The sequence below is a fragment of the Candidozyma pseudohaemuli genome, assembly GCF_003013735.1.
Source record: "Candidozyma pseudohaemuli strain B12108 chromosome Unknown scaffold00006, whole genome shotgun sequence".
Lineage (NCBI taxonomy): Eukaryota > Fungi > Ascomycota > Pichiomycetes > Serinales > Metschnikowiaceae > Candidozyma > Candidozyma pseudohaemuli.
Window position 1 is genome coordinate 590871 of NW_020194440.1, and position 25107 is coordinate 615977.

The 25107-nt window shown below is 48.4% G+C and overlaps 11 protein-coding genes across 11 annotated transcripts; 5 read left to right on the plus strand and 6 right to left on the minus strand.

Annotated features, from left to right (window-relative positions):
• Positions 1-1748: 1748 nt before the first annotated feature.
• On the minus strand, positions 1749-2228 carry HAP3 (Hap3p; the record flags this gene model as incomplete). Its single annotated transcript, XM_024858323.1, has 1 exon — positions 1749-2228. One exon carries the CDS (start codon positions 2226-2228, stop codon positions 1749-1751), a length of 480 nt encoding a protein of 159 aa, XP_024713729.1.
• A 612-nt stretch (positions 2229-2840) lies between these two features.
• On the minus strand, positions 2841-5873 carry ZCF27 (Zcf27p; the record flags this gene model as incomplete). Its single annotated transcript, XM_024858324.1, has 1 exon — positions 2841-5873. The coding sequence occupies one exon, from the start codon at positions 5871-5873 to the stop codon at positions 2841-2843; it is 3033 nt and encodes a 1010-aa protein (XP_024713730.1).
• A 1786-nt stretch (positions 5874-7659) lies between these two features.
• Positions 7660-8559, minus strand: ILV6 (acetolactate synthase regulatory subunit; the record flags this gene model as incomplete). The annotated part of the gene is made up of 1 exon (XM_024858325.1): positions 7660-8559. The coding sequence occupies one exon, from the start codon at positions 8557-8559 to the stop codon at positions 7660-7662; it is 900 nt and encodes a 299-aa protein (XP_024713731.1).
• Positions 8560-9946: 1387 nt separating this feature from the next.
• Positions 9947-10873, plus strand: C7M61_002970 (uncharacterized protein; the record flags this gene model as incomplete). The annotated part of the gene is made up of 1 exon (XM_024858326.1): positions 9947-10873. The coding sequence occupies one exon, from the start codon at positions 9947-9949 to the stop codon at positions 10871-10873; it is 927 nt and encodes a 308-aa protein (XP_024713732.1).
• A 467-nt stretch (positions 10874-11340) lies between these two features.
• C7M61_002971 (uncharacterized protein) lies at positions 11341-12096 on the plus strand (the record flags this gene model as incomplete). The annotated part of the gene is made up of 1 exon (XM_024858327.1): positions 11341-12096. The coding sequence occupies one exon, from the start codon at positions 11341-11343 to the stop codon at positions 12094-12096; it is 756 nt and encodes a 251-aa protein (XP_024713733.1).
• Positions 12097-12673: 577 nt separating this feature from the next.
• C7M61_002972 (uncharacterized protein) lies at positions 12674-14101 on the plus strand (the record flags this gene model as incomplete). Its single annotated transcript, XM_024858328.1, has 2 exons — positions 12674-13519; positions 14072-14101. 2 exons carry the CDS (start codon positions 12674-12676, stop codon positions 14099-14101), a joined length of 876 nt encoding a protein of 291 aa, XP_024713734.1.
• Positions 14102-14985: 884 nt separating this feature from the next.
• On the plus strand, positions 14986-15900 carry PIN3 (Pin3p; the record flags this gene model as incomplete). Its single annotated transcript, XM_024858329.1, has 1 exon — positions 14986-15900. The coding sequence occupies one exon, from the start codon at positions 14986-14988 to the stop codon at positions 15898-15900; it is 915 nt and encodes a 304-aa protein (XP_024713735.1).
• Positions 15901-16174: 274 nt separating this feature from the next.
• On the minus strand, positions 16175-17080 carry PHB2 (prohibitin subunit; the record flags this gene model as incomplete). Its single annotated transcript, XM_024858330.1, has 1 exon — positions 16175-17080. The coding sequence occupies one exon, from the start codon at positions 17078-17080 to the stop codon at positions 16175-16177; it is 906 nt and encodes a 301-aa protein (XP_024713736.1).
• Positions 17081-17409: 329 nt separating this feature from the next.
• Positions 17410-19233, minus strand: C7M61_002975 (uncharacterized protein; the record flags this gene model as incomplete). The annotated part of the gene is made up of 1 exon (XM_024858331.1): positions 17410-19233. One exon carries the CDS (start codon positions 19231-19233, stop codon positions 17410-17412), a length of 1824 nt encoding a protein of 607 aa, XP_024713737.1.
• Positions 19234-20117: 884 nt separating this feature from the next.
• On the plus strand, positions 20118-22637 carry C7M61_002976 (DNA helicase; the record flags this gene model as incomplete). The annotated part of the gene is made up of 1 exon (XM_024858332.1): positions 20118-22637. One exon carries the CDS (start codon positions 20118-20120, stop codon positions 22635-22637), a length of 2520 nt encoding a protein of 839 aa, XP_024713738.1.
• A 169-nt stretch (positions 22638-22806) lies between these two features.
• On the minus strand, positions 22807-23403 carry RDI1 (Rdi1p; the record flags this gene model as incomplete). The annotated part of the gene is made up of 1 exon (XM_024858333.1): positions 22807-23403. The coding sequence occupies one exon, from the start codon at positions 23401-23403 to the stop codon at positions 22807-22809; it is 597 nt and encodes a 198-aa protein (XP_024713739.1).
• Between the last annotated feature and the right edge of the window lie 1704 nt (positions 23404-25107).

Consider the following 25107-nt stretch of genomic DNA (forward strand, 5'->3'; position numbering starts at 1 on the left):
ACCTGTCCAGCCTCAGACTCGAGGCTCGGTGGCTTAACCAGGCTTCACGGTGGGAAATACGAAAGCGAGGCGATTTTCGTGATTTTCGGGTTTTCACGTCAAAAAACGAAAAAGTGTTGGAATTGGCCTTCGCTGGTTTCGGACTCCTCAACCTGCGGCTCGGTGCCTTCGCAGCCACGGCGTTATCCTGGAAAATAGGAGCAAACCGGCGAATAAGGTTCCCAAGGGGCCGTTGAAACCGGTGGAAAAGGCTGGATTTTGGTGAATTATCGAAAAAAGCGTTTATCGTCTTTTCTGGATGAATTGAACCTTTTCCGCTTTTGTGGTCTGATCTAGTCCGTATCCACAGGCCCGCTGCAAGAGAAGCTTGTCCTGTGGGTCGGCATTTGATGGGGGTTTGATGATTTTGAACATCGTGAGGATTCAAAAATTTCATCGAATTTTCGTTGCTGTGGATTCTGAAGATTCTGTGACGCAGGTGCCCCACTGTGGTTGGAATGCTAGCGATAACGCAAATTCCGACTAACCCTTAGCGAATGCACCACAATTTGCAACCACCCGAGGCGAGCCACTTAGTCGATTTTTAGTATCTTTAGGAATTTAGATTTCACCGGATACCCCCAAATCCATGCTTTTCTCCGTTAGGGCTCCTTCCCTAGTGGCTGCAAATGCACCACAGTCACCAACGTTCATGTCCCCTTTTCCAGCTAGCTACAGGTCACGGGCCAAGAAACACCTCCAACAATGGTTTCTGTGCTATCAGGATGCCCTTTTGGGAAATCCTCACCGTTCATTGTTCGCCGAATCAGGAAATCTCTCGAGAGCAGGGTTCGAGAGGTTTGACGAGAAAAGTGTCTTAACTGGGCCCTCTTGACCGCCCTGGGTTTCGTGTTTCGCTTTTTATGTACATACGGCGTTTGCGCCGGTGGATTAGTGGGCACTCGGAAGATTGGTCTTGAATTCCGATAGAACGCAAACGGCATGCCAGCGCAAATCCAGGAATGCCAGGAATGCTGTGTCATCAGGGCAGATCCAAACGCCGATTGCTTGAGAGGTTTGGGAATTGGCAAAAGACCGGAGTTAGCGTCCCCCACGGGTCTATCAACGAAAAGATGGATAGGTGGTTGAGGTTTTCAGCCAGGTGAGGGAATGTGGTTATGGAATGTCACACAGATATGGACCAGATTGCGGTAAAATGCATGGAAAGGCCAAATTTACCGCTGGTTCTGAAGAAGACCCAACAGCTATTCCAAATTCCAGGGGGTGTTCTGTGGATGAGGCACACAAAGCTGAAGAGTCGTCCAAAGTAGTAGCCACATCTGAGGAAGAGGACTCATCTAAAGTTGAGGATTCACCAGAAATGGATGATTTCTGGACGCTGTTGGACCAAAATTCAGCTCCTCTAGCAAAATTTTGGTTGTGTTGTTCACAGGCTAACGCTCCAAGTGCTCTTCACGACCAATTGGCAAATTCACCAAGAAACCTTGATAACGAGGGCTTTTGAATCTTAATGAGCCAATTGAGTGACCTGGAAAGCCGATTTCGGTGGCTTTTGGTGAACTTCTGTGACAGTTGGTGGAAATCTGTTATCTTTGGTGGAACTCTGTGACTTTGGTGACACATAGGAACCAAAACTCAGAGTAACCGCCTTTGACCACCCGGCCAAAACCCCAGAGCCCCATTACAAAAACAGCTTTGAGCCGCTTTCTGCTCATAAACTTCCCCTTCAGGATAACACCTCCCCACGGCTAAATGGCATACTCGAACTCAGCACCAAAGTCCACATAGTCCTCGGGCGTCATGTCGTACGCCATCTCTTGCATATCGTCACTGTCACTGTCCCGAGCCTTTCTCCTTCTCCCCGACAGCCTCCGTTCCGCCTCAATCTGCTCAAACTGGCGGTACTTCGCTAGGTATATCTTCAAGGTCTCAGCGTAATGCTCAAAGCCTAGGGTAAACATCGCCCAGAGCATATCCTCGCCATTAAGCGTTTTCCTCTTTTCCAACTTGCTCTTGTCCGCCGCCTGCGACGTGATAAAGCTGATGAACTCGGAAACACACTCTTGAACGCATTCCTTGGACTCTTTGGAGAGTTTGGCATGCGGCGGAAGCGCCAGTTTCATCACCCTGGCCACGTTGGCGATCGGGAGAAACCGGTCCTGCTCCTTGATCTCGTAGTCACAATTGCGTAAATCGTCGTACTCTTCTTCCTTGATTTTCTTCTTCATGCTGGGGTTCTTTTGGGTGCGAAAACACGGCTATATATGCTCGGGAAGTGCGATCTCGGACTCGGGCTGGGGTTGCTGAAAAGCGGCTTTTTTTGGGGAATACCAGTAGCGGGTCGGCCAAAAATCACCCAATTTATTTAATTTTAAAAAGCCGTCCGTTTACGAGAAGAATTTTTCTGTTTTCGGCTGGATTCACAAATGTGCCCCTCGTTATCTATTCCATCAGTGTGGCACCTCGCCTAATTGAGAAAACGGTGCAGTTGCGCCGGTCAACGGTGCTCCATTCATGTAGGAACCAGGCCCGAGGAAGCGGCTGAATTTCTGAAGAAAAGTTTCGAAAATATGGGAAAAGTGAATTTTGCTTGCTTTTGATTTGCTGGATTTCCAGCCTTTGCCTATTTTGTATGTACATTTTGGGACCTTGAACCGTTTTCAAGGAACCGTAGATTAACTTTTTAGCGGTGCAGCCACCTCAAACCTTGCCTGAGCGCAAATTTACACCGAAGCCCTTCATTATCTGTTTTTGAAACTCACCCTTTTACCGTTTTGACCTTGGCTGCAAATACCATACTGTCAATCGAAAAATTTCAATATCCTTTATCTCTAGACCTCCTAGAGCACATCGAGACAGAGCTGGACTTGCTCAATGTAGATCTCACAGTCCGGACTCTCCTCCTTCCAGTAGTGGAGCATAAGCAAGGTGTACTCAAGAGACCCCTTGATCAGGTCCCGGCTGAAGATCAAGTTGAGCGCCTCCATGACCTCCTCTCCACCAGAAAAAGCGTTATTCTGCACCAACATCTTGATGGCCTGCTGCACCTTCTTGTAGAGCATGAAAAGCGAGATGTTTCCCACAATGAGCTGCCTGACGTAGTACCACAGGCCTGAATGGCGATGCAGCCCGATTTTGGGAATATTTCCCTTGGGTACGGTAATAAGATTTTTCACAAATGCCTGAAGTACCCTTTTCCGGGCTGCAGGGTAGTCCTTGATGTTGATGAACTCAGGACTGGTGTCGTCCTTCAGATTGTCGTACTCCACGATATCATTAAAGTTGTCCTCGCTGATATCGCTTCTTTCCTTGGGAGGCGCCTTTATGGCTTCAATATAGGCGACCTCGCCGTCCATGAAGTTGTTGGCAAACTGAGAGGACGAACTGGAGGTGTCAAGCTGCAAAGTGTCGTTGTTCAAGGAAACCGTCGAGTTCAGCTGAGAAGGCAGATGGCTGTGGTTCATGACCATTTCTTCTCTTTTTTCTGCCTTAACCTGGGCTAGCACCGCTGCAGCAGCTTCAAAGATCTCAGAAAACGGAATTCGATCCTCAAGTATAAGGTACATGATGGGCCGGAAAAGGGCTATCTTGGACGCCAAAAAACGGGTCTTGATGAACATAATCAGCTCCAGCTGCGCCTTGAGAAGAAGATCCTCGTCAATGAAAAACTCGTCGAGGTTGTCGAGAATGTCTGTTTCGAAGGCCTCCAGGGCGCCTCTTTTTCGACATGCTCTTCTTTTCATGCTGGCGTGGATTTCGTCCACATCGGCCTCCAGCAAGACGAAGCTCCGGATTCTAGGCGAAAGCGACGCAATAATGGCATCGTACTGCTTGAAGTACTTGATCAGAAGCTTCCAGATGTTCTTGTCCACAAACTCGTCCAGGTCCCAAAGCGCCTCTCTGACGGCATCAAGAGAATAAATTTCGTCATAAAGCTTATTGTCCACTTTCCTGACGGCCACTTCTGTAAGGAAAAAATACCACAGGTTCTTGTCGTCGTACTTGTTCGTCAAAGCCACACTATCGGCTAAATGCTCCTCTGCAGAAACGGCATCTGGAATCCTCAAAAACGGCGATGGAGGCACCATCTGTGTAATTCCCGAAAGCGGCACATGGGGACTAAGTTCTGCCCGAAGCTCACACTCGAGCTTGAGACATGTCCAGAAAAGACGGTCCACAATCAGCCTTCTTTCTGCAAACAGGTACCTGAGCTGCTCGCTGGTGGCCTCTCTGTTCATTTCTTTTTCCAAGTAGTACATCATATCGGTGCTGGCGGTGACAATGGCCTTGTGGGCGCTGAGCGGGTCCATATTGTAGAGATGGTACTGGTTGAGCATGATATGGTACTCGATGGAAACGAGGGAGTTTCGTTTGAGCGACAACGGGAACACCAGGGAAATAATCAAGGCGTAGTCGATGAGCGAGCTGCTCAATTTCTTGCGATCTTTGGGGATCAACGGGCCGGATTTGGCGAGTGTGGCAGCGGAATTCTCCATAGAGCGGCCCTCCTCAGTGGAATTATGAAACGTCTGGTGGTTATCGAGCTTCACGGGCGAGGCGATGATGCCAATGGCGCAAACGGCCAAAATTAGCGGCACCAGCTCGCAGCAGTTGATGAAAGCACGGCGTCGGACGGCGGTGTTTTCGAGGTTCAACGTCAAAAGAGCGTCCTTGAACGACCGGGGCACCGTTTCGCCCTCCTCCAACGACATGTAGTCCTCGAGCATGCTGATGAACGTCGTTTGCGGGTTGGCCTTTTGCATGAGGGTGTAGATTTCGATGCTTTCCAAGAGACTGATGATATCAAGACAAGGCACCTTGGTGTGGGCATTGAGGAAGAAGGAGTTCGTGAAGGACGAGATTTGCAGCCGGAGAAGCTCCTCCAACGCCGTGCACGTATCAAACCTCTCCTTGAACTTCCGTGGAAGCCCCCAGCTGACCTTCATGTCGTACTTTGAAACCAACCGTCTAGTCCAGTTCGCCTGGTCGTTATCCGACACCCCAAGCACCTTCTGCACGGCCCGCCAGCGGAACATGCTCATGAGCGACATGTCCCAAAGACAGTGCTGGAAATAGGCGACTTTTGTGCGTGGAAGCAGCTCCGGATCGCTCTTGACATGGCGTAGTATCACATCGAGCTTCAGAAGAATCGTGAGCGACGCTGGATCGTACAGCGAGTAGTCGGACCCCGGGAAGTCCGCCCGGTAGCGGCAATTCATGTTTCCCGAACGCACACAGGCGCCACATCGGGGCCGGACGTTGTCACATTTGGACTTTTTCTGTCTGCAAGTGTCACAGGCCGTCAGGGACCGTTTTCGAGGCAACGCTGCCGCCGCCCGGGTCACGAAATTCAGCACGTGAGGCGACGGCTGTTGTGGGTTCTGGAGATGCTGGGAATGCTGGGGCGTTTGTGTGTTTTGACTGTTTGGGTGCATGTGTTGATGCAGCAAGTTCAGCGGAGTTTGAGCCACCTGGATGCCCTGGCCCGGGAGAACCTGGCCGTGCGGCGAGACCCCGTGGACAGCGTAGCCCTGCCCGTTTCCAGGGATCCCGTGCACCAGCATGTGGTGGAGATTGGAGCCAGGGTTCTGGTTCTGACTCGGATTGGCAAGCTGGTTCTGACTCTGCTGGCTCTGGCTCGGATTGGCCGCCGCCGGGGCCTGGCTTTCGTGGGAACCCGACGAATTATCGCTCCGTGCCTCCCGAGGAACGTATCCAGGGTACAAGTCCTGAGGCAGATGGCCCACGGGTCTGTAGTAAGGTGGAGCTGGAAGCGGAGGAATCCGAGCCTGGGGATGGCTGGGTGTAGCGTCGTTGGAGTAGGCCAGGCTGTTTTCCGTGTTATCTCGCAGCGGGGCTCGAAACGGGTCCATGGGGGGATTGTTGTTTTGTGGTTCGCTCATGGAAAAGAGAGTATGGCGATGTTCAGCTTCTGTGCATAGTGCGGCGCTGGAGGGTGCCTGAGCGCAGGCGTGAGGGTGCATTGAGAGACTTGAGAGAGGCCTCTAAGTTTTATGGAGAAGGTGATGGGGATGGAGCAGGGACGTTACGGTTTTTTTTTTTTTTTTTAATTCCTGGCGTTTCAGATGGCGTTTCAACGGGCTATATGGAGCCGTCGGGCTAGGCCCTGGCAGGGTCTGCGGAATCTGCGTTGTGATCTCAAACGGTCGTTCAGCGGCAAAAGCAGACAAGGTTTGGACTTACGCTGGTTTCAGAACAGGCGCCGGGCAGGGCCGCAAACCAGGCCGGAAGCGGGCAACGGTGGGCAAATTACGATGGTTTTTTAATGTGTGGAGGTAGTAGTTTGGGGTCTATTGTAGGAGGTGGTGGATGGTGACTTGTTTGGTGGGCAAACCTGGTAATAATTAAGCGATGAGAGAGTGGCCAGACTGAGGATTCTAGGTAGGATAGCACCGCTACTTCTGCTTTGTACTACCATTTTTGTGGCACTATGTGTATTTTTGGGACCTGACTAATTCTCATCAGGGGCGTTTTCGCCTCTTCCTTCATTTCTTAGCCGCTTCGCCAGGCTATGATCAACGCCGTGCAACTAGTGCTGCCGCTTGAAAACGAGATTTACCGTCGATTGTGCCACACAAACAATGGCCGCTTGACGTGCACAAAAGTCTAGGCGCCGGCGAAATTCACAATGGGCACGGCGGTGAAGAAATTTTTGTTTTTGGCTGGTTTTTGATTTTCGTTGATTTTTTATTTTGGTGTTTTTCGCCTGCTTCCATCACTGCCCTTGTCACCCTTGGCGCATTGCTTAAGCGGCGCGCCAGTGACGCAGGGCTTAATAATATTTGCACCCATTTCAGGACCCTTTTGGAGAGGTGGCGAGGGTACACTTTTGCAAATCTCTTTGTAGTGGATCGCCGCTTCAGTATAGGGAAGGCGACTCCGAGGAGGACTAATTTTTGGGGTTTTGAGAGACCTGGCGATGATTCAAGGGCACCCTGCGTCAACGACGCTTAAGCCACCGGTATGTTCTGTGCTTTGACGGAATTTGTTACGAGATTGGGTGAAGTGAGGGAGAGGGAGAGGTAGTGGGGTGAATAGTGAGGTGAAGGGTTGGGGTTTGGCTTTTTTATCTTGTAATAGGAGGTTGGGTGGAAGAGGTGGCAAGGAATGGGCTGGTTGGATTGACTAGGGTGGATATCTGTAGGGTTAGAGGAGTCCTTGAAAGTTTGGATATGGTGACTTTATGGGTTTAAGATTGTGATTTGTCTGAAACTAAGGTTGGAAACTGGCTCAAAATGTATCAAAGAGTGCACTGATAGAGAAGGGACTGTAGAACAAGTGCATACATGGTAGTAGAGCTGGTGTAGCCAGTTATCGTCTTGAACTAAGGAACAAATGATACGGTGAAGCCGATGAAAGAGAGTCCTTCATGAAGACAAAAGTCCATACCGTGGTTAGCTTACTTGAGAAATGAAACTTTTCAACCTCTGGAGTTTGAGAAGCCCACATCCTCGATGACTCAATTGTGCCCCAGTCAAATATGAAAGTCTTCATTCATATAGTCACCAACAACTCAGTCAACACAGCTCTACCGGCCTTCAATGGTCGTCCTTCAATAATCCTCTCACCTACAAACCTATGTTTGGGTTCCTACACCGGCTCTCCCTTTTTACAAGATTCAATACATACAAAGTCCAGCTAACCGGGAGGCAACTGCGAGGCGTCCACAATGTCATTGGCGTCCATGGCCTCGTCCTCCAACTGCGTGTGGTCCAATGGGGTTCTGGGCAACGCCATCATACCAGACCTGGCGATCTCCAAGATACCGAAGGGCTGCAACAACTGGATGAAGGAGCTGATTCTCGAGGGCTTCGCACTCAACTCGACAATACAGTTTCTGTCGGAAATGTCCACAATGCGGCCGCCGAACTTGTCGGTGATCACAGAGATGTTCTGCAAATGAGTGTGTTTCTGTCTCAAGGCCTCGGACGCAGGCAAGTTGCTGGGGTGGAACTCGCTCTCGGTGGCGCTCAAGTCGGGCACCGCCGAGCCGTCGGACGTGTGGGAGTTGTGGGCAGCGATCAACTCCTGGAAGTACTCGGGGCCCAAAAGCGAGATTCTGGCCAAAAGCAACTCTCTCTTGACAATCTCGGCGTTGGTGTAGTCCAAAACAGCGTACACAGGCACCAAGTCCTCGATCTGACGACGGGCCTGCTCGACAACGGCATCCTGGCCGCCCAACACAATGGTCATACGCGAAAGGTCCTTGACCTCGGTGTTGCAAACCACCAAAGAGTCAATGTTGAAGCCTCTGGCAGCCAAATGGCCCGAAACGGACGACAACACACCGGGCTCGTTCTGAACCAAGCAGTTGAGCACGTGCTGCTTTCTTGGAGCCTTGCTGGGGAAAGGAGTCTCGTACAAAATGGACGAAACGGCAGCATCAGCCAGCCAATTGGGGGTGTCGAAAGTAGGCAAAGGAGGTCTCTTCAGATTTCTGTGCAAGGTCTTGTAGGCCAAGGCCGACGTGGAAGACGACAGAACCTTTGTTCTAGCCTGGAAAAGACGGCCAGGGAGGCCAGGACGAAGAGCTCTCATTGTAGTTTTAGAATGAATCATAATTTTTTGATGTGGCCGGTAAAGGGGTGTACGGGTGTGGGTGTCCCGGGGTCCGTACCAGCAGGGGAGATTCTTTTTTATTTTGAGATATTTGGGTGAATAAGAGAGGGGAGGTGAATTAAGGAAGAAAGTATATGTGATTTTGGAAAGGCAGTGTTGTGGAGGTTTTGGGGTGACAGTTCATGAGATGCTATCGCAGTCAATGGGTGAGCGGAGGTTCCAACAGTTTTGGGGTATTTAGGTCAAAGTGAATTTGGCTTATGGTTGGTGGATTTTGTTGCTTTAGAGTTTCTTTAAGAGTCGAGCTTGTTGGTTTTTTGGTCTTTGGAGGTCGACTTTTCATGAGGTTGTGTGCTAAAAGAATGGGTGCAAAATGCTTCCCCACCTTTGAGATGAGTGCAATGGAGGGCCTAAAAGGAAGGTTTGTATATTCGATTGGCGACTTGAATTCACGGAGCCGAATTCGAATGAACATTTCGTATTTTCTTGAAATCTCTCATCGATTTTTCACATTTCTCTTCAAGGCGAGGTTCCGTTCGTCCTAGGCGAGAATCCGCTTATGTGACGTGAGTCACTGAGCAAATGACTCAGCCAGAAACTTTTTAAACGTTCAATGAAAACTTTGCTTATGAAGGTTTTCATGATTAATATTGCGAGGATTCAGTTGCCATGAACAACTAAAATAATTGTGAGTGGGTAAGTAAGACTAGCAAATATCAGACTACTGCTTCTTCATTTAGATGTACAGATGCAATTGACGAGCCGAAATCAATAGATGCCACTTAGCTATTAAAGTTCTCTTTGATATGTTCTTTCTTTACAAAGATGGCCATTGGCCCTCCGTCTTCTTGCCTTGGTGATGCTCAAGTGAAGCCGACCAGCATTATCAGCAATTTTTCTTGAATATGCTGATTCTTGAATATGGCGAGGTAAAAGATCTCTTGAAAGTAGCTTGCCCTAATCTCCATCCAGAGTTGATGCAAGTTATTTCCATTTGCAGCCATCGTCATGTCACTTAACTCACAGGCTGGGCCGAGTTGAAACGAAGACCTTCAACAAATAAGAGATTTTAGAAACAATTGTCCGAAGTGAAAATTCAATTATACTTGAAACCTCCATATTCCTTTCTGGAAACTCACATTTTCATATGCCTGCTTATCGGTTCCGCTACTAAAGAGGACCCCACATAGACGCGATATTTAAGCGAATCGCACGCGTATCTAACCAACAAAAAGAACCTCTGAGGATCTGGATATCGTCTACCTGGTTTTTCCTTACCTATACTTGAGGATTCAGTGCATTCTTAAATCACATTTGACCCATTGGACAATTACCTGCAATCGCTTATTAGCATCACTCCATCAACATGTCAAGTTCAGAGGCCACTCCAGAAGTTGAAGTTGCAGCTTGGAAACCACTTTTCGATTTGGATACTCCAGCAGGACGCGTCTGTATGTTGTCTGAAAAGGAGATTGACCGTGAATTCAATAAGCGTTACAACATTTACAAGGAAAACTTGGGATCGTACAGCAGAACCCTTGAGCGGTACTATGGGCTCAAGACACACGAAAAGTATGGCACACTTCCATTTGAAGTTATTCAGGAAACCAGTCGAGTGTCCAACTATCGTGTCACCAACAAAGAATTTATCGCTATGGGTATGGAGATCATAGCCAGCAAAATTGTACCTCTTACAGAGGAACTCCAGCATCTCGAGGAACAATGCTTCAATCCACCCAAGAATAAACAAGAAGATGCTCTCCGTTGGATTTATGAGTACATCTACCAGCGGGAACCTCCTGCTAGTACAGTCGAGATAATTGCACGTACATTGCAGAGCAATGATTATCAACTTTCAAAGTTATGCCCCCATTTGTGTGATATGGGAAAAAGTGACCTCATTGCATACTTCGTAAGCAAATCAGTGCAGCATGATAAGGATTTAAACGAAAAGCGGGACGAAATTATAAGGCAGGCTGCCCACAGACGGTCATTGGCTCAAGAACATGCCATGAATATGGCCAAAGGCGACGGCCCGATTTACAAGGTGGATATTCCCCTCTCACATTATTTGCCCGAGTGTGATCTGAAACTAGACAGCTCAACGATACGGTTTGCAAAGCTAAAAGTGAAACCACCAACGTCAGGACCACAAGCAACTCGTGCGCCAAACACCTATACTATGGGTCAATTAAAGAGTGCTTGTGATGATTATTTCACCTCTGGAGTTAACAAAACCGGAAAGATTTGGAAGCGGTCCAAACGTGGTGGTAGATCCAAGAGATCTTGGTAGGCAACCGCAATGCTCCACTTTACCGAGCACATCGTGAAAGTCCAGCCATTTCACATTACTTCGAATAATTTTGCCCTTATCCTTATCTAAAGTTGATTCATGTTACTTCTTTCCACAGCCAACATGTCCCTTGACCTCACAGAGTTGGCAGTGTTGAAACGAGGGTCTTCAACAGAAGACATTTTTCTAAAAACAATTACCGCAGAAGAAGCGTTCAAACCTTACTTTGAGCCTACTTATCTTCTTATTCTTTTGAAAACCATAATTTTCAGGTGCCTTCCAATGCTTTAGAGGACCCCAGATAAATGCGACATCCAGGCGAATCTCACGCGTATCTCACACACCCCCTGAGGATCGGAAATTCGTGCGCCTGCTTTTTCCTTACTTGTCCCTTAAAAAGGTTCGCTCTTCAATTCACATTTGACTTTCCGATCCCAATTGCCTACAATCGCTCATCAGCTATCAATATGTCAAGCCCAGAGACCACTGCCACTCCAGAAGTCGAAGTTGCACCTTGGAAACCACAGCTTGATTTGGATTGTCCAGCAGGACGTGTCTGTCTCTTGGAGAAAGAAGACATCGACAATGAATTCCTGAACCGTCTCGACTTGTTTAAGGAAAAGATGGATCTGTACGGTGATACCCTTAAGCGGTACTACGAGCTCAAGGTCCACGAGAAGTTTGGCACAGTTCCAGCTGACATCGCGGAGGAAACCAGAGAAAACGCTGATGAAAACGTCAATGGCGAGGAACTTCTCTCTTTGGATAGAGAAAACCTCACTGGCAAACTTGCGTCACTTCCCGGGGAATTGCAAAAAATTGAGAAAGAATGCCTCCAACGCTTGGCTCCTCCAGAAGTAGAAGTCGCTCGTTGGATTTATGAATACATCTACCAGGAGAGCCCTCTGGATCGTGAACTTCTTAATGCTTCACGCTTTATCAAGGAAAAAGCTTCTGGTGCGGGTGACTTTCTGGATGCTTGCTCTCTTTTACAGGAGTACGAAAAATCCTATCTTCTTGAATACTGTTTGAGTAAGGTTGTTGAGTATCGCAAGGATCGAACCTGGTACCGGGACTGTGTTACCAGGAAAGTGAAGCGTAGACGGGTTGAAATTCAGCTGTCTCTCGAGAAAAGAGCCAGAGATGGGCCTTTTGTTCCATCATTCTCTAGCGGTGGTCACTCTTCCAGAGTTCACAAAAACACATACAAGCGATCCTATTGAACCACCACATCGTTCCACTCTAAGGAGCAAATCGTGAAAGTCCTGCCTTTCCACCATACTCAGACTCCATGAATTATGATATGAAATTTGATATGAACACATATCTATTTTAATGCTGGTGAAGACCCTGTGCGCTAAGTCGGCACAGAGATTACTGTTGAGTTGGTCATGTTGAGCTGTCCATCATTGAGGGTGGACTTCTCATGAGTATGAGTACTTCAAGAATGGCTGCAAACCCCACCTTTGAGATACGTGCGTACTGCTCCTCCTCTACGATATCTTTCAAGTTCAAAATTTAAAGTTTTCATCAAAATCACGTCCAAGACGAAAATGTTTCCATGATGCCCTTTCTTTCTGCTTTTCTTATTGCCAAACTTCCGGACCCCTTCAGGTCCCATATCTTGCAGGATTCCGCGTATTCTTGATCCACTCGCGCCTACGTACCCAACTCAGCTACAATCAACCAGTTATAAAAACCCTGACATTTCCGTATCCCAATTGCTTGACTTGAAATAAATCCACTTTCTCATTTCCGCTAGACCATCCAATTGACTGCTTCACTCGATTTCTTTCCCATATGCCAGAATCACCAAGTTGCACTCCAGAACTAGTTCCATGGAAACCAAAGTTCGATTTGGATACTCCAGAAGGCCGCGTCTGTCTCTTATCCGAAAAAGTGATCGACGCTGAATTCACCCGCCGTTTGGGCATTCGCAAGAGAAAATTGAAATCGTACGGCAAATCTCTCGGAAGGTACTATGAGCTCAAGACCCATGAGCACTTTGGTACACTTCCACGGGACATAGTGTCTGAAGTTGATAAAAGGTCCAATTCTCGGACCACCAATCAAGAATTCATAGATATGGGGATGGAAATGGTTTCTCAGGAACTTGCCTTGCTTCCCGATGAACTTCAGAAACTAGAGGAACAATGCTTTCAACCGCTCGAAGAAGCAGAGCACGATGCTCTCTCTTGGATCTACACGTACGTTTATCGTCTGGAACCTTCAGCTGATGAAATCGAGAAAGCAGCTGACAGTATCTTGTTCTACCCTCGTCACTTTAGTTCTTTTGACTTTTGCCGTCCGTTGTATGATTTGAGAAAAACTCATCTTGCTAAGTACTTCGTTCAAAAATCTAACGAGCTTCGGGATAATCTAGCAGAGGAGCGGGATAAGGTCATGAGGCTGGTTGACCAAACACGGGCGACTGCTAGGTCTTATGCGAAGCTGGCGGCCGCCGGAGGGCCCATCTACAAAGTAGACATTCCTTCCTTACAAAATCTACCGGACAGAAGCTTCCATTCCCCCCATTCACTGTCAGGCTCAACCGACACAAAGACAACTACCACAGCTCCATCTTCAGAACCACAGGGACTCGACACTCGTGCTTCAGATTATTCTATTACAGGTTTGTTCAAAAGAGTATGTGAAACGTATTGCTCTTCCAGGGTCAATAAGAACAGAGGCAATCGAAAACGGTCTAAACATGGCGGTAAATCTAATCGATCTTGGTAGGCCACCACGATGCTTGACATGGACGAGACAGAATTGGGCCTACTCAACCAGGAGCTCCTCGCATTACGCACGGAGACTAAACATTGTCTTTCACTGCTTCAGATTTCTCTATGAAGACCCTGTGCGGCCAAGTTGATGGGATCTCTGGTCATGCAGAGTCTATCACACTGGCGCCTCGCTACCGTAAATCAATGGCAGCTGCGTTCCTTTGATGCACGAAGCGCTCTATAGAGGTATTAAGCCTCTTTTGACAGAGGGGTCTCGTAATTCGAAGAGAAGACCCAATCATTCATAAGCCCTGAATCCCCACAATTGGCCCTCAACTGAACTCATACTCACATCAAGAATGTCTCAAACTTCAAACCCTGATGTGCTGACTGCTACTACGTTCCCAGGAGGCGTCTACAGTGGAAGGATAGAATGGCTTAGGTTGGAGTGCACTGAGAACGATACCACCAGGACTTGGGAACTTCCTCCGTCAGCAAGTGATTATATGTGTATCAGCGGAACTGCTTATGCTGAAGGGACAATAGTTACCGGCTCTTCGGTAAATTTTATTGAAACGGACTCCAGGTCTTCGAAAAATGAAACACCTTCAGTGAAGGTATCTGGGGTGCTCATTTTAGTGATGATTCTCATGAGCTATTTGGTGCAGTGGTGAGGTTGCCCAAGGAGTCGAGGTCCACTTGATTTGGAAGAGAACGCTGGGGGTTGGTCATGGTAGCTCAATGGGTCGATAGCTCCATTATGACAGTTGGTTGTACGGCTGCTTCTTGTCTCAATGATCAGTCGGACAGCCAATACTGGGGATCTGGATCACACTAAAAGCTTCATCATTGAAGATGGACTTTTTGAAGGCCGTTTTCTTCACGAATGTGCAAAGAGGGCCAAGCTTGAAAAACTCATCACCTGCAAGGCCATGCAAGAGCCCCATGTAGTCACCCACGTTGAGCCTACCAACACCCAATTGAAGAACCCACGAAAATCACTTTCCTCGTTTTAAACAGAAAACCAAACCTCAAGATATCTTACTAAGCCTTTTTTAAATTTTGCTCATTTTTCCATTTGTCCCCTTCACACCTTGAACTCTCATCACTACCATCTCAGGATCGGTCCATGCTGTTGCCGAGCCGAACCCCACAAAACACTATAAATACCCGCTTCTCCCACTCAAATCAACCATTCCAAACACCTTTCACCAAATCCACCCAATTCCCAAAGTTTCCACGAAATTCCACAAAATCAAACCCTCCCCCACATTTAAGCTTTACCGTCATTAGCAGTGCCTCGTTCGCACCCTTACTTAAATCACCAACTCCTTCTACTCCAGCTTCTTTCTGGTTTCCCCAACAAAACAATAAAAAAGCACCAGGATGTCGGCTGCTCTCATCAACAGATCGCTCACAAATATCCGTACAGAATTGGAGTTTCTCCATGACTCCGAGGTTATAGACGAAAAGCTCTTCAATGCTTTGCTGGAGGCTCTTCCTCAACGTTACTCCAAGGGAATGGCCCCTTGGGGAGCTGAGAAGCTTTCAGCAGAAAAGGAGGACCCTGTGGAAGAAGTCTCCCAGAGCCTCCAGAAATCCACAATCCAGGACGAAATCAAGGAACCTGCCAATCCTGCCAGAGTGCCTCCTAGAAAGCCAGCTGGCCCTATCGGCTACTGCAAGGCCTTGTACAACTACGAGGCGCAGGAGGCAGACGATTTGGCCTTGTCTAAGGACGACAAGTTGGCTGTCGTGGAGCACCTTTCTCTGGACTGGTGGAAGGGCTGCAAATTGGGCCAGGGTCCAGACCAGGCGGGTGTTTTCCCATCCAACTACGTGTCTGTGATTCTGGAGACCGAGTTCCAGCAGACCAGGGAGAAGGCGCCAATTAACGAAAAGGCCACGTTCGAAGACAGAGCCCAGTCTCCTTCGGCTCCCCCTTACGACCAGGTGGTGCCCCAGCCCACGTACCCACAGTACCCACAAAACGGCCAGAATGCCCCATACGGCCAGTACCAGAGCCCACAAAACGGTTACGGCCAGAGCCCACAGAACGGCTACGGCCAGATGCAGCCTTCTTACGGCGGATACTCCCAATATCCTCCTCCATCCGCCAACTACTACCCTCAACAGCAGCAGGTTCAGCAGATGCCCCAGGAGCAGCAGGTTGAGCAGTCTAGCGGCGAGCATGGAAAGGGTCACGAGCATGTTAAGAAGTTTGGTGGTAAATTGGGTAATGCGGCCATTTTCGGTGCTGGTGCCACTATCGGTTCGAACATCGTGAACTCGATCTTCTAGGCCTGCTTGCCTGTAGTGAATGGATAGGCCATTCTATGATAATGTGTTGTTGGTATCGGCGCCAAGCGCCTGGTTTAGGTACAATTGGATCGTTTTGAAATTCATGTAGGTATCAATTCGTTGTGTAGCTTTGGGAAGAAGTTCGGTGGTTCCAATAAGGACTTTGCCGTTAAGAGAGGTAATTGTGTTGCTAGTACCCAACACTTTGCTTCAACTCCGATACCCAAAGCCACCTACACTTCCGAGTCGTTATCAGTATCGTTTACTATGTACATCATTTGCGGGTGTCCGCCACAGTGTTCAACAACAAGGTGTCGTTGTCCAAAAGGATTCTGTTTGGCGAGTTGGCCAAGATGCGGGCAATCTCACGAGCGGTATCCAAACGCTTCAACTCGACGTAGTCCTTCGACTTCTTGATGGCATCACCAATCAACTCAGCAGACTTGGCCTCACCAGCAGCCTTCACAACCAATTGCTGCTTCTCCTGAATTGCCTTATCAACAACAAAAGCAGCTCTCTGAGCGTCTTGCTGTGCAATCTGCTTGGCCTCAACGGCGGCACTAAACTCAGGTGAGAATGTCATGAAAGTCAAGGAAACATCGTCCAACAAGATGCTGAATTTGGAGGCACGGCGCGTGAGGTTCTCCTTCACGAGTCTCGACACCTTCTCTCTCTGGGTGATCAATTGGGAAGCGTTAAACTGGGCAATGACTGACTTCAACACCTCGTTGACAATCAGCGGCAAAACCTTCTCGTCGTAGTCCTGACCCAAGGTTCGGTAAATAGATGGCAATTCCAAAACATCTGGCTTGAACAAAACACGACAGGTGATGTTGACCATTTGCAAGTCCTTGGTGCCTGTCAAAGAAGAGACGTTTCTGGGCTTGGCTCTAACATCGTAGACCACAGGTCTCTGGAACCAAGGCAAAACAAAATGCGTACCTTCTGGGTAAATTCTGGACTGGACTCCGCTCAAACGGGAGTAGACAATGGCTCTCTGACCACCGTCAACGTTGAAAAGGGAGTTTCCAGCAGCCCAGAGTCCCACAGAGGCAAGAACAAGACCTCCGACAGAAAAAAGGCCACCAGGCATTTTTGGAGGAGCACCTCCACCAGGACGTGCTTGGGCCGCACGGCGTCTCAATTCATGAGAAATTCTCTGCCAATTAGGGTCACTCATTGGTTTATGGAGGTAATTGGAGTGGTAGGTAGTTGGTGATGAAGGGGGAAAGTGAGTTGCCCTCCGCGCGCGACATGCGACATTGCGACACTGGCTGCAAACTGCCCCAAAGATAGAGTTCAGTTGCAAATTGAATGGCAATGTCAGTATTTTTTGACGGATCGTCGGATTGTCGTTGGTAGCTAGGCATTGCTAGCTTTCCTTCGAAGTGAGGCAAAAAGGCATCGATATCTGCCAGTTTCAGCGCTCAGCTCTGAATAAATAGTATAGTGAATAATGCATGGACCGCCTCTGATAGTGGCGGTTTGATGATATTTGAATATGACCGCCTAAGAAGGCACACCCTCGTAGTCGTTCTTCTTGTAATGCTGGTTGATGGTCCTCTTCCAATGGCGACGGCGATTGGTGTGAATTGGTGTCAGTAGGAAGAAACGCTCAAAGAAGATCAATATAAGTATCACCACCGCCACCACCGCAGAAGGTGCAACCAGTCGAATAAGGTTACTTGTAGTGACAGCCTTTTTGTATGGACATTCGGCGTAAGGGCCTCCATCCACGAAACAGCCCAGGATGGTGATATCGTTCATATCGATCCACACTGGATACACCACACTGGAGGAGTTTAGGAAATTCTGTAATGCAAGCTGCTCAGTACTCAGATGAGGAACGCTGAACTTGTAGTTTTTGGGACAGTCCGGCTGATCCGTGCTGAAGTACAGGGAAATGTCGTGAGAGAGTGTCCATTCGAAAGCGTTGTTCTTGTGCTTGCACGCCAAACGGTACTTGTTGTAGCAATTCTCCACAGCCCAGCCCTTTCGTTTCATCACCACACACTTCTCTGCAACTTGCGACACTGCCGTCTGTTGCCAGTCCGGGTCATCATCGTAACCCACATCGTAGTCGTCATCATCGTCGTCGTGATCGTCATCTCTTGGCCTCATTTCGGCGAAATCAAGAGAAAGCCTTGTGGTGTTGCTGAATGAGTTGTCGGGCTCAAAGGGCGCCCAGGCCCAGTATGCATAAGGAATAAAGTTATTGAGAACACGCCCGGTGTACTCGCCTGTGAGGTTTGTTCTGTTTAAAAGAGGATAAACAGATGCATTGAGAATTGGCATGTAGCCGCATTGAAGCGCCTGGTGGGCGATTTCCGGGGTGAAGCGGTTATTGTTGCTGTCTATGAGCATGCGGAACTTGGACTCCAGAACCCTGTTGTTGTAGTAGTTTGGATCATAGGGCCCAAGACGTCGATCGTGACATTCTTGAAGAACGTCTTCGCCAGTGTGGTTCAGAGTGAAGTTGTTCTGGCCGTAGAAAAAGATGGTTTTGGCGTCGGCGACCGTCACGTTGTAGCCATTGCTGGAATTACGGTACTCGTCAGTGACAGCAGTGACAAATGCACGCTTATACAAGGAGTACAAGAAGTCCTGCTGCGAGGGGTACTCGTCATCGTAGGCCACCGTCGAGTTGAGCGGACTGGTCATGTCCAATTCAGACGGCAAAAAGAGAAACGAGCTGAGCGACAGGAGCGGGTCAGACAAGGAGCTGTTTCCTAGTTCCATATACTCAGGCAGATAGACCACCATTCCTGGCGAAATGGACGTGGGAGCTGGCCCCGTGACCAACGACGAGCTGTTGGTCAGATTCAGCCGAATCACCACCGTGTCGTTAAGTATCAGCTTCAAGTTCAACACCAACTGTATCACGTTGGCCTGACTGTTGGTGTTCAGCAGCCGTAGGTAGTCTCTTAGCGTTGCATACACGTCCATATCGCCGAAGCTCGGCTGGCACTTGTAAGTGCTGCCTTTCCAGGAAACCAGGACCGTTTCAGATCGGTTATTTGTAGCTCCCTGGGGTATAGGAGCAGGACAAAGCTGCCACCTCCCCGTGTACTCATTCCAATACACATCTAGCATGACAGCGTTGATGCCAACGTTTAAAGCCGTTTTGAGTGTTCCCAAGGCGTCGGTCGAGTAGCCCTGGATATCGAATATAAGTCGATTGGCCGAAATGCCAAACGGTGTATGTTGATCGATGGGGATGTCCATGGCGATATCTCTTTCTGCACGCAAGGCCTGGTCGGCTCTGTCGGAGAGATTTGGCCAGTTAGCCTCCTGGGCTAGACTGCATGCAAAAAGGAGCCAGTAAAACCACATGGCGTGGGTTTAGGGAAGGAACGTGGAGTAGTAGGTGATGTTGATATCGCGCGATGTGCGATAAGGTTGTGAGGTGGAGGTGGGACTTGTGGGGAGGTGGAGGTGGGATTGATTAGGGGTTGGAAGTTTGGGTGGGGTTTTTGAGATTTGACGTTTGAGTGGTTTTTGGTGGTTTTTGGTGTTTTTGATAAGTGGGTATTTGGAAAATCTGGGTGCTCGTGGTGTAATATGGCTGCGAAATGCATGATAGTGCAGATGTGGTGAATTGCTTATCTTAAGGAAAAAGCAGTACTTCGGAGAGTTGATTTATTTTGAGCTTCTATGTTTTGTAGGGCTCCATCGGCTTGCTACTGTTCATAAAGGTGTGCCTCGTAGAAGTTGAAGGTGCTTTGTGGGTGTACTCAGAAGGTGCATCATGATCTCATGGAGGTGCCCCAAAAAATGAATCTCCCAGTGATTTAGAAGATTTCAGCCGCAGTAAGGAAAAGGAGGATAACGAATTCATCTGCAAAGTTTGCCATTCTTTTTCTTGACTATAGGTAATAGTGAACGCTGAGAATGTGGAGATAGGGCTCAATAGGACTAATAGAGATGTCCACTTGAAAGAGGTGAAAACACAAAATTCCATGAAAATCACCAAATCACTCATTTCAGCCTACCAATAGATAGTCAGTTTGAACTTTCCAGCATAATACCCTCAGATGTGCCTAACTTCACGTACCCTTCCTTCTCATCTGGTGCACCTCTTCACGCGATATGGCTGCGAAATTATCAACATACAACAACACCCTAATTCACCACCAACCCACCACAACGGCTGAGCCAAACTTTCAGGCCCAAATTCCACAAAACCCAAACCTCCCCGAAAACCACATACCCAGCAGATGCTGCGGATTCTCGAAAAAGTCTACAGAGGCCTCAATGAACGACAACGTCAGGCAGTTCAGGCGCCTGCCAACGGGATTCTCCAGATCGTGGCGGGCCCAGGAACCGGAAAAACAAAGGTTCTCGTGGCACGTGTCGCCTATCTCCTTCTAAGCGAGGACATCTCGCCAGAACACATCATCGTCACGACATTCACGAAGAAAGCAGCCAATGAGATGATGGACAGACTACGAGAGTTGCTCAGGGGCACGGAGATCGCCGTGGGCAAGCTTCTCATCGGAACGTTCCACAGCATATGTTACCGCATAATCCAGAAATACGGGACCAGGGTCGGCTTGGAGGGCTATAGTATAGCCGATGACCGTGATTCCAGACAGGTTTTGAATGAAGCGATTCTCGGGTTGCCGGATGAGAAGTGGGATGAGATTGACCAGATGGAGGAGATTTATACTCTTCCTTTTAAAAGCAACGATGACAAGTACAGGGGGCTTGACCCGAAGAAGCTCCAGAAAGCCATATCGTCTTTGAAAGCGAGAGGACTACTACCTGAGGATTACGCCAAGGAGGCACAGAAGAACCCTCTTTCGTTGATCGTGTACCAGGCGTACCAGGAAAGACTAGCACAGAACCGTGTTCTTGATTTTGACGATTGTCTTTTATACTGCCATAGGATTGTCTCAAGGTATCCGGTTCTCAGCTACATTGAGCATACCCTAGTGGACGAGTTTCAGGATACGAACGAAGTCCAGCTCCAGCTCATGTACCACTTTGCCAAGGGCAGCTTGAGCGATCCTGAGCTCCAGAATAACGTGACGATTGTTGGTGATCCTGATCAGAGCATCTACGCATTCAGAAACGCCCAGAGCATCAATTTCGACAAAATGAGACAGTACTACAAGAACCACAAACTCAAGGTGATTACCCTCGAGGAGAATTACCGCTCCACCCCAGGAATCCTCAGTCTATCTGAGAAACTCATGCACCAGCAGGCTGGAAGAACCATGAAGGAGCTCAGATCTCAAAGCGAATGTGCCATTGAGCCGGTTTACGGAAACTTCCATCTGGCCGAGGAGGAAGCAGCATGGGTTGCCTCGAGAATCAAGCAGATCATGACGCTTCCGTCGTTTCAGCATTCAGATTGTGCCATTCTTGTACGATCAGCCTACCAGACCAGAGCTATCGAGACGGAACTAGCAAGGAAGAAAATTCCGTATTTCATGGTCAAGGGAAGGGCCTTCTGGGAGCGCAAGGAGGTGGTGGCAATGATGGACTACTTGAGGTGTGTTGCCAACGAGAACGATAGAATTGCGTATCTACGATGTGTGAATTTCCCGAAACGAGGATTTGGGCCTAAGGCTGTGGCAGAGTTGGAAAGTCAGATTGAAAAGGGAGGTCTGGTTTTTCAAACTCTCCAGAATCTTGCAAACGGCTCGGTATCTTCGTCTTTGGGTCCAAAGCTTCGAAAATCGTTAGACGGCTTTCTTCAGCTAATTGAGAAGCACCGCCAGGCCCTTCCCGATGACGTTGAAGGCACTGACGACCTCGGCAGCCGGCTTGACAAGATGTTCACCGGCCTTTACGTCCAATCAGGTCTTCAGAGAGAGTTTGCTGAAAATGTGGACTGCGAGTTGAACATCATGGAGGTCAAAAATCAGCTTGTGGAGTACGAAATGCCCGAGGAGGATTACCTTCCTGACTATCTTGAGGAAGGCGAGGCCCCAGTTCCCACAGAAATCGAAGTCTCTGGTCAAAGCTTCCTCCAAACCTTCATAGCTTCTGTGAGATTATTCGATACTGATCCTGAACAAGGCGAGAAGGATGCAACACCAAAAGTGGCGGTATCCACGATCCACGGAGCCAAGGGTCTCGAATGGCCTGTGGTGTTTGTTCCTGGCGTTTCAGAAGGTCTTCTTCCTGCTTCTTTTGCCATGACAGACGAGGAATCCGTGAATGAAGAACGAAGGTGTTTCTACGTTGCTGTCACACGAGCCAAAGCGTTGTTGCTACTTTCATCGTATGTGGATGGACCCAGTAACGGGAGCTGGAGAGGCGTGGAAAAGGTGTCTCGGTTTTTGAAAGGCATTGTTGAAAAACGCTCAAGACAACTCAGTTTCAAGGACCTCCAGGTGCTTGAGCACTTGTATGACTTGCTTGGGAAGGAAAAAGTGGAATTGACCGACGAGTTGATCAAAAAGTTCCATGGCCAAGACGCAGAATCCAAAACTCGCTTCAACGACTACTCTGTGGAGTTTAGCAGCGCCCGAGAAGCCAAGCCAGTGAAGAGATCTCCACTTAACTTTTTGAATCAGAGGTCAGTTGGAGTGTCACAGAAATGGAACGCTCCAACACCTCAAAAAGCTGTTGGTTCAGCACCAGCTCTGTTTAAACCACCCAGGGTATCTCCTTCATTTGCTCCACAATCGGCACCTCAGGATACACCGGTTTCTCTGGGTGTCAAAAGGGCACCAACGTACATTCCATCACGGCCCAAAGGAAAGAAGCGATTAGGAACGAGGTGATAGTGGTCTCCGTGGGACACTTATAGAAAATCATAGAATACACAAGGAAGGCATCAATCTCTTCTACATTCTACAGCTGGGACGGTCCGCCCGTTTTGAGCCCATATTTCTGCTTTATACTTAGCTAAGCCAAGAACGCCCCGGAACAGTGCACCGCACCACCGTAAGCCTACTTGGTGATCTGGAACGACCACGGAAACGTCAAGTGCACGGTCTTGTCGTCGTCCACAAACTTGGTGGTCGCCAGGTAGCTGCCTCTAGCCAACATGCCGCTGGGAGCCTCCGTGGCACCCAAGGACTTCTCGTAGTATGGCTTGTCCTTGGTGTTAGGCGCATACGAGCCCAATGGCTCCTCGATCTTCTCCACACGGATACCAGCCTTCTTGACCGAGTGCAAGTACTTCAAGCCCGTGATGATCTCGTGCTGGACACGGAACTTGATGTGCAACTCGTACACGGACTTCTCCTTGACAGAGAACTTGATGTCCTTGTCGATGGTGTTTCCGCTCGCGTCCTCCAACGGAATCCGGATTGGCTCGAGCGACTTGTCCTCCGGGAACGTCAACGACATTTCCACAATAACAACTGTCCTTTTGTCGCCTGCTTTCACGGGATAAGGTTCACCTTCAGCAAGCCCTAAAGACGCCTTCCACTTGGCAAGCGACTCGTCCTCGGCGTCGAGTTTGGTGTATTCGGCAATTGTCTTTTTCTCGCCCACAGTGTAGCCCTCCACGGACTCGGGCACCAAGTCATCGTCAGCAGACATAGTAGTTGGTATGAATTGAGTAGGTGATTGAGATCAGATCAGCGTTCCTGGTGGCACATCCGTACACCATACACGGTTGGCGTTGAGCTACATGGTCGGTATTTTGGGGTTATTTTGGATTTTTAAGTTTTGGGAGATTAAAGGAGGGTAGAGGTTGGGAGATTCGGTGATGTTTTATGGTTTTTCAAGCGGCCAGGTCGGGTGGTGGTTTCAGTGTAGAATGGGTTCAAACGCACAGAGGCCGGTGTTGAACTTAAGAAACGGTGCATGGAGAAAGATCTGGAATCGGTGACGGACGCGACGGTTTTTTTTTTTTTTTTTTAACGATTATTGGATGCTGAAAATTTTGAGATTGGGTGGTGGGATTTGGGAAAAGGTGGTTGTTGAGGTAAGTGGATTGTCGATTGAGGTGACTAGATTGTCGATTTATAGGTAAGGGGAGGTTTGAGAGTTTGCGGATAGACTTTTAGGTTACTTTGGATGTGGAAGAGCAATTGAAAGCGTTTCAGGGGAAGGAGTTTTCGATATGTGGATATTTTATGTTCATGAATGTAGTGGTGATATTAAAGCTAATACAGCTATACACTGGATTGTACGGCTGAAAGCACACATCATTAGCAATAGTAGTAAGCTTTTGAAGCTGTATTCTTAAATTTTAGGATCCAGAACAGCTGGTAATAATTTCGGCTTTTGAGCTCCATTTCAATGAAATCTTGATCAGAGCCATTTGCGTATTCAAGTAATGCCACCATTTATCATGTCCAACGAACCTCCCACCGTCACCTTCATTTCCAAATCAGCAATTTCCCACCAACCGTCTCTCCAGCAACCCAATCGTATAGAGCCCCTTCAAAATGAGTTCAACCCTCTCAGCCATCAGCAGATCAAAACAGAAAAGTCTATTTCGCAGATCGCCAAATCGCCTAACTACACCTACCCACCGGAAACCGAAAAAACCACCCAGCGGGCCGACTTACCTCTGGAAACCCACTTGGGCCATTTCTCGTCCTTCCAATGCACATAATTTGCCCAATTCGGCTAACCCATATACCCACATTGGCTAATTATCTGCCTTACAAGAGCGAATTCACAGGGCAACAAAACCACAAACAGCTCCATGTGCAAGTTTCCGGGTATACCCCGGCATCGTACCTCTCCCTAAAAAAATCAACGTTGACGGTTTGTCAATTGCGGAGACACTCGATTAGGGGATTCAGCCGCATAGGTTGTATTCTCTGTTTGTTCGTTTGTTTGGTTTTCTTGTCGTGGAGTCTCGGCAGGCTAAGGCTGCAAACCCAAAGGGGCAAGAGGTTTGCAATAAACGAGATGTAGTTTTGGGGCTTAAACGCAACGGAAGGTGTATTTTCATTGGACAACTTCTGGAAGCGATGTCGTCATATTCCATTTGCCGTGGCATCGCCTCACACGCCTGATTACCATTTTCTTCATCTGTTGTAATATCCTCCTTTTGTGGTCTTCCTTTTGCAGCAAATAAGACAGGGTCTTGGCCCGGGCATTATGTATTGTCAAGTGCACTGACGAGCTCGTCAGGCACCATGGAACCGTCTTCACGAGAAGCTTTGAATTTCGGCGAAACGACAAACGATGAAACGCTAAAAAATAAAAAAAATAGATCGTGGCTTAGAAGCACCAATTCCGTCGTATCCGCCCACTTTATTGGCCTACCAGCTCGTGTCAAGCAGG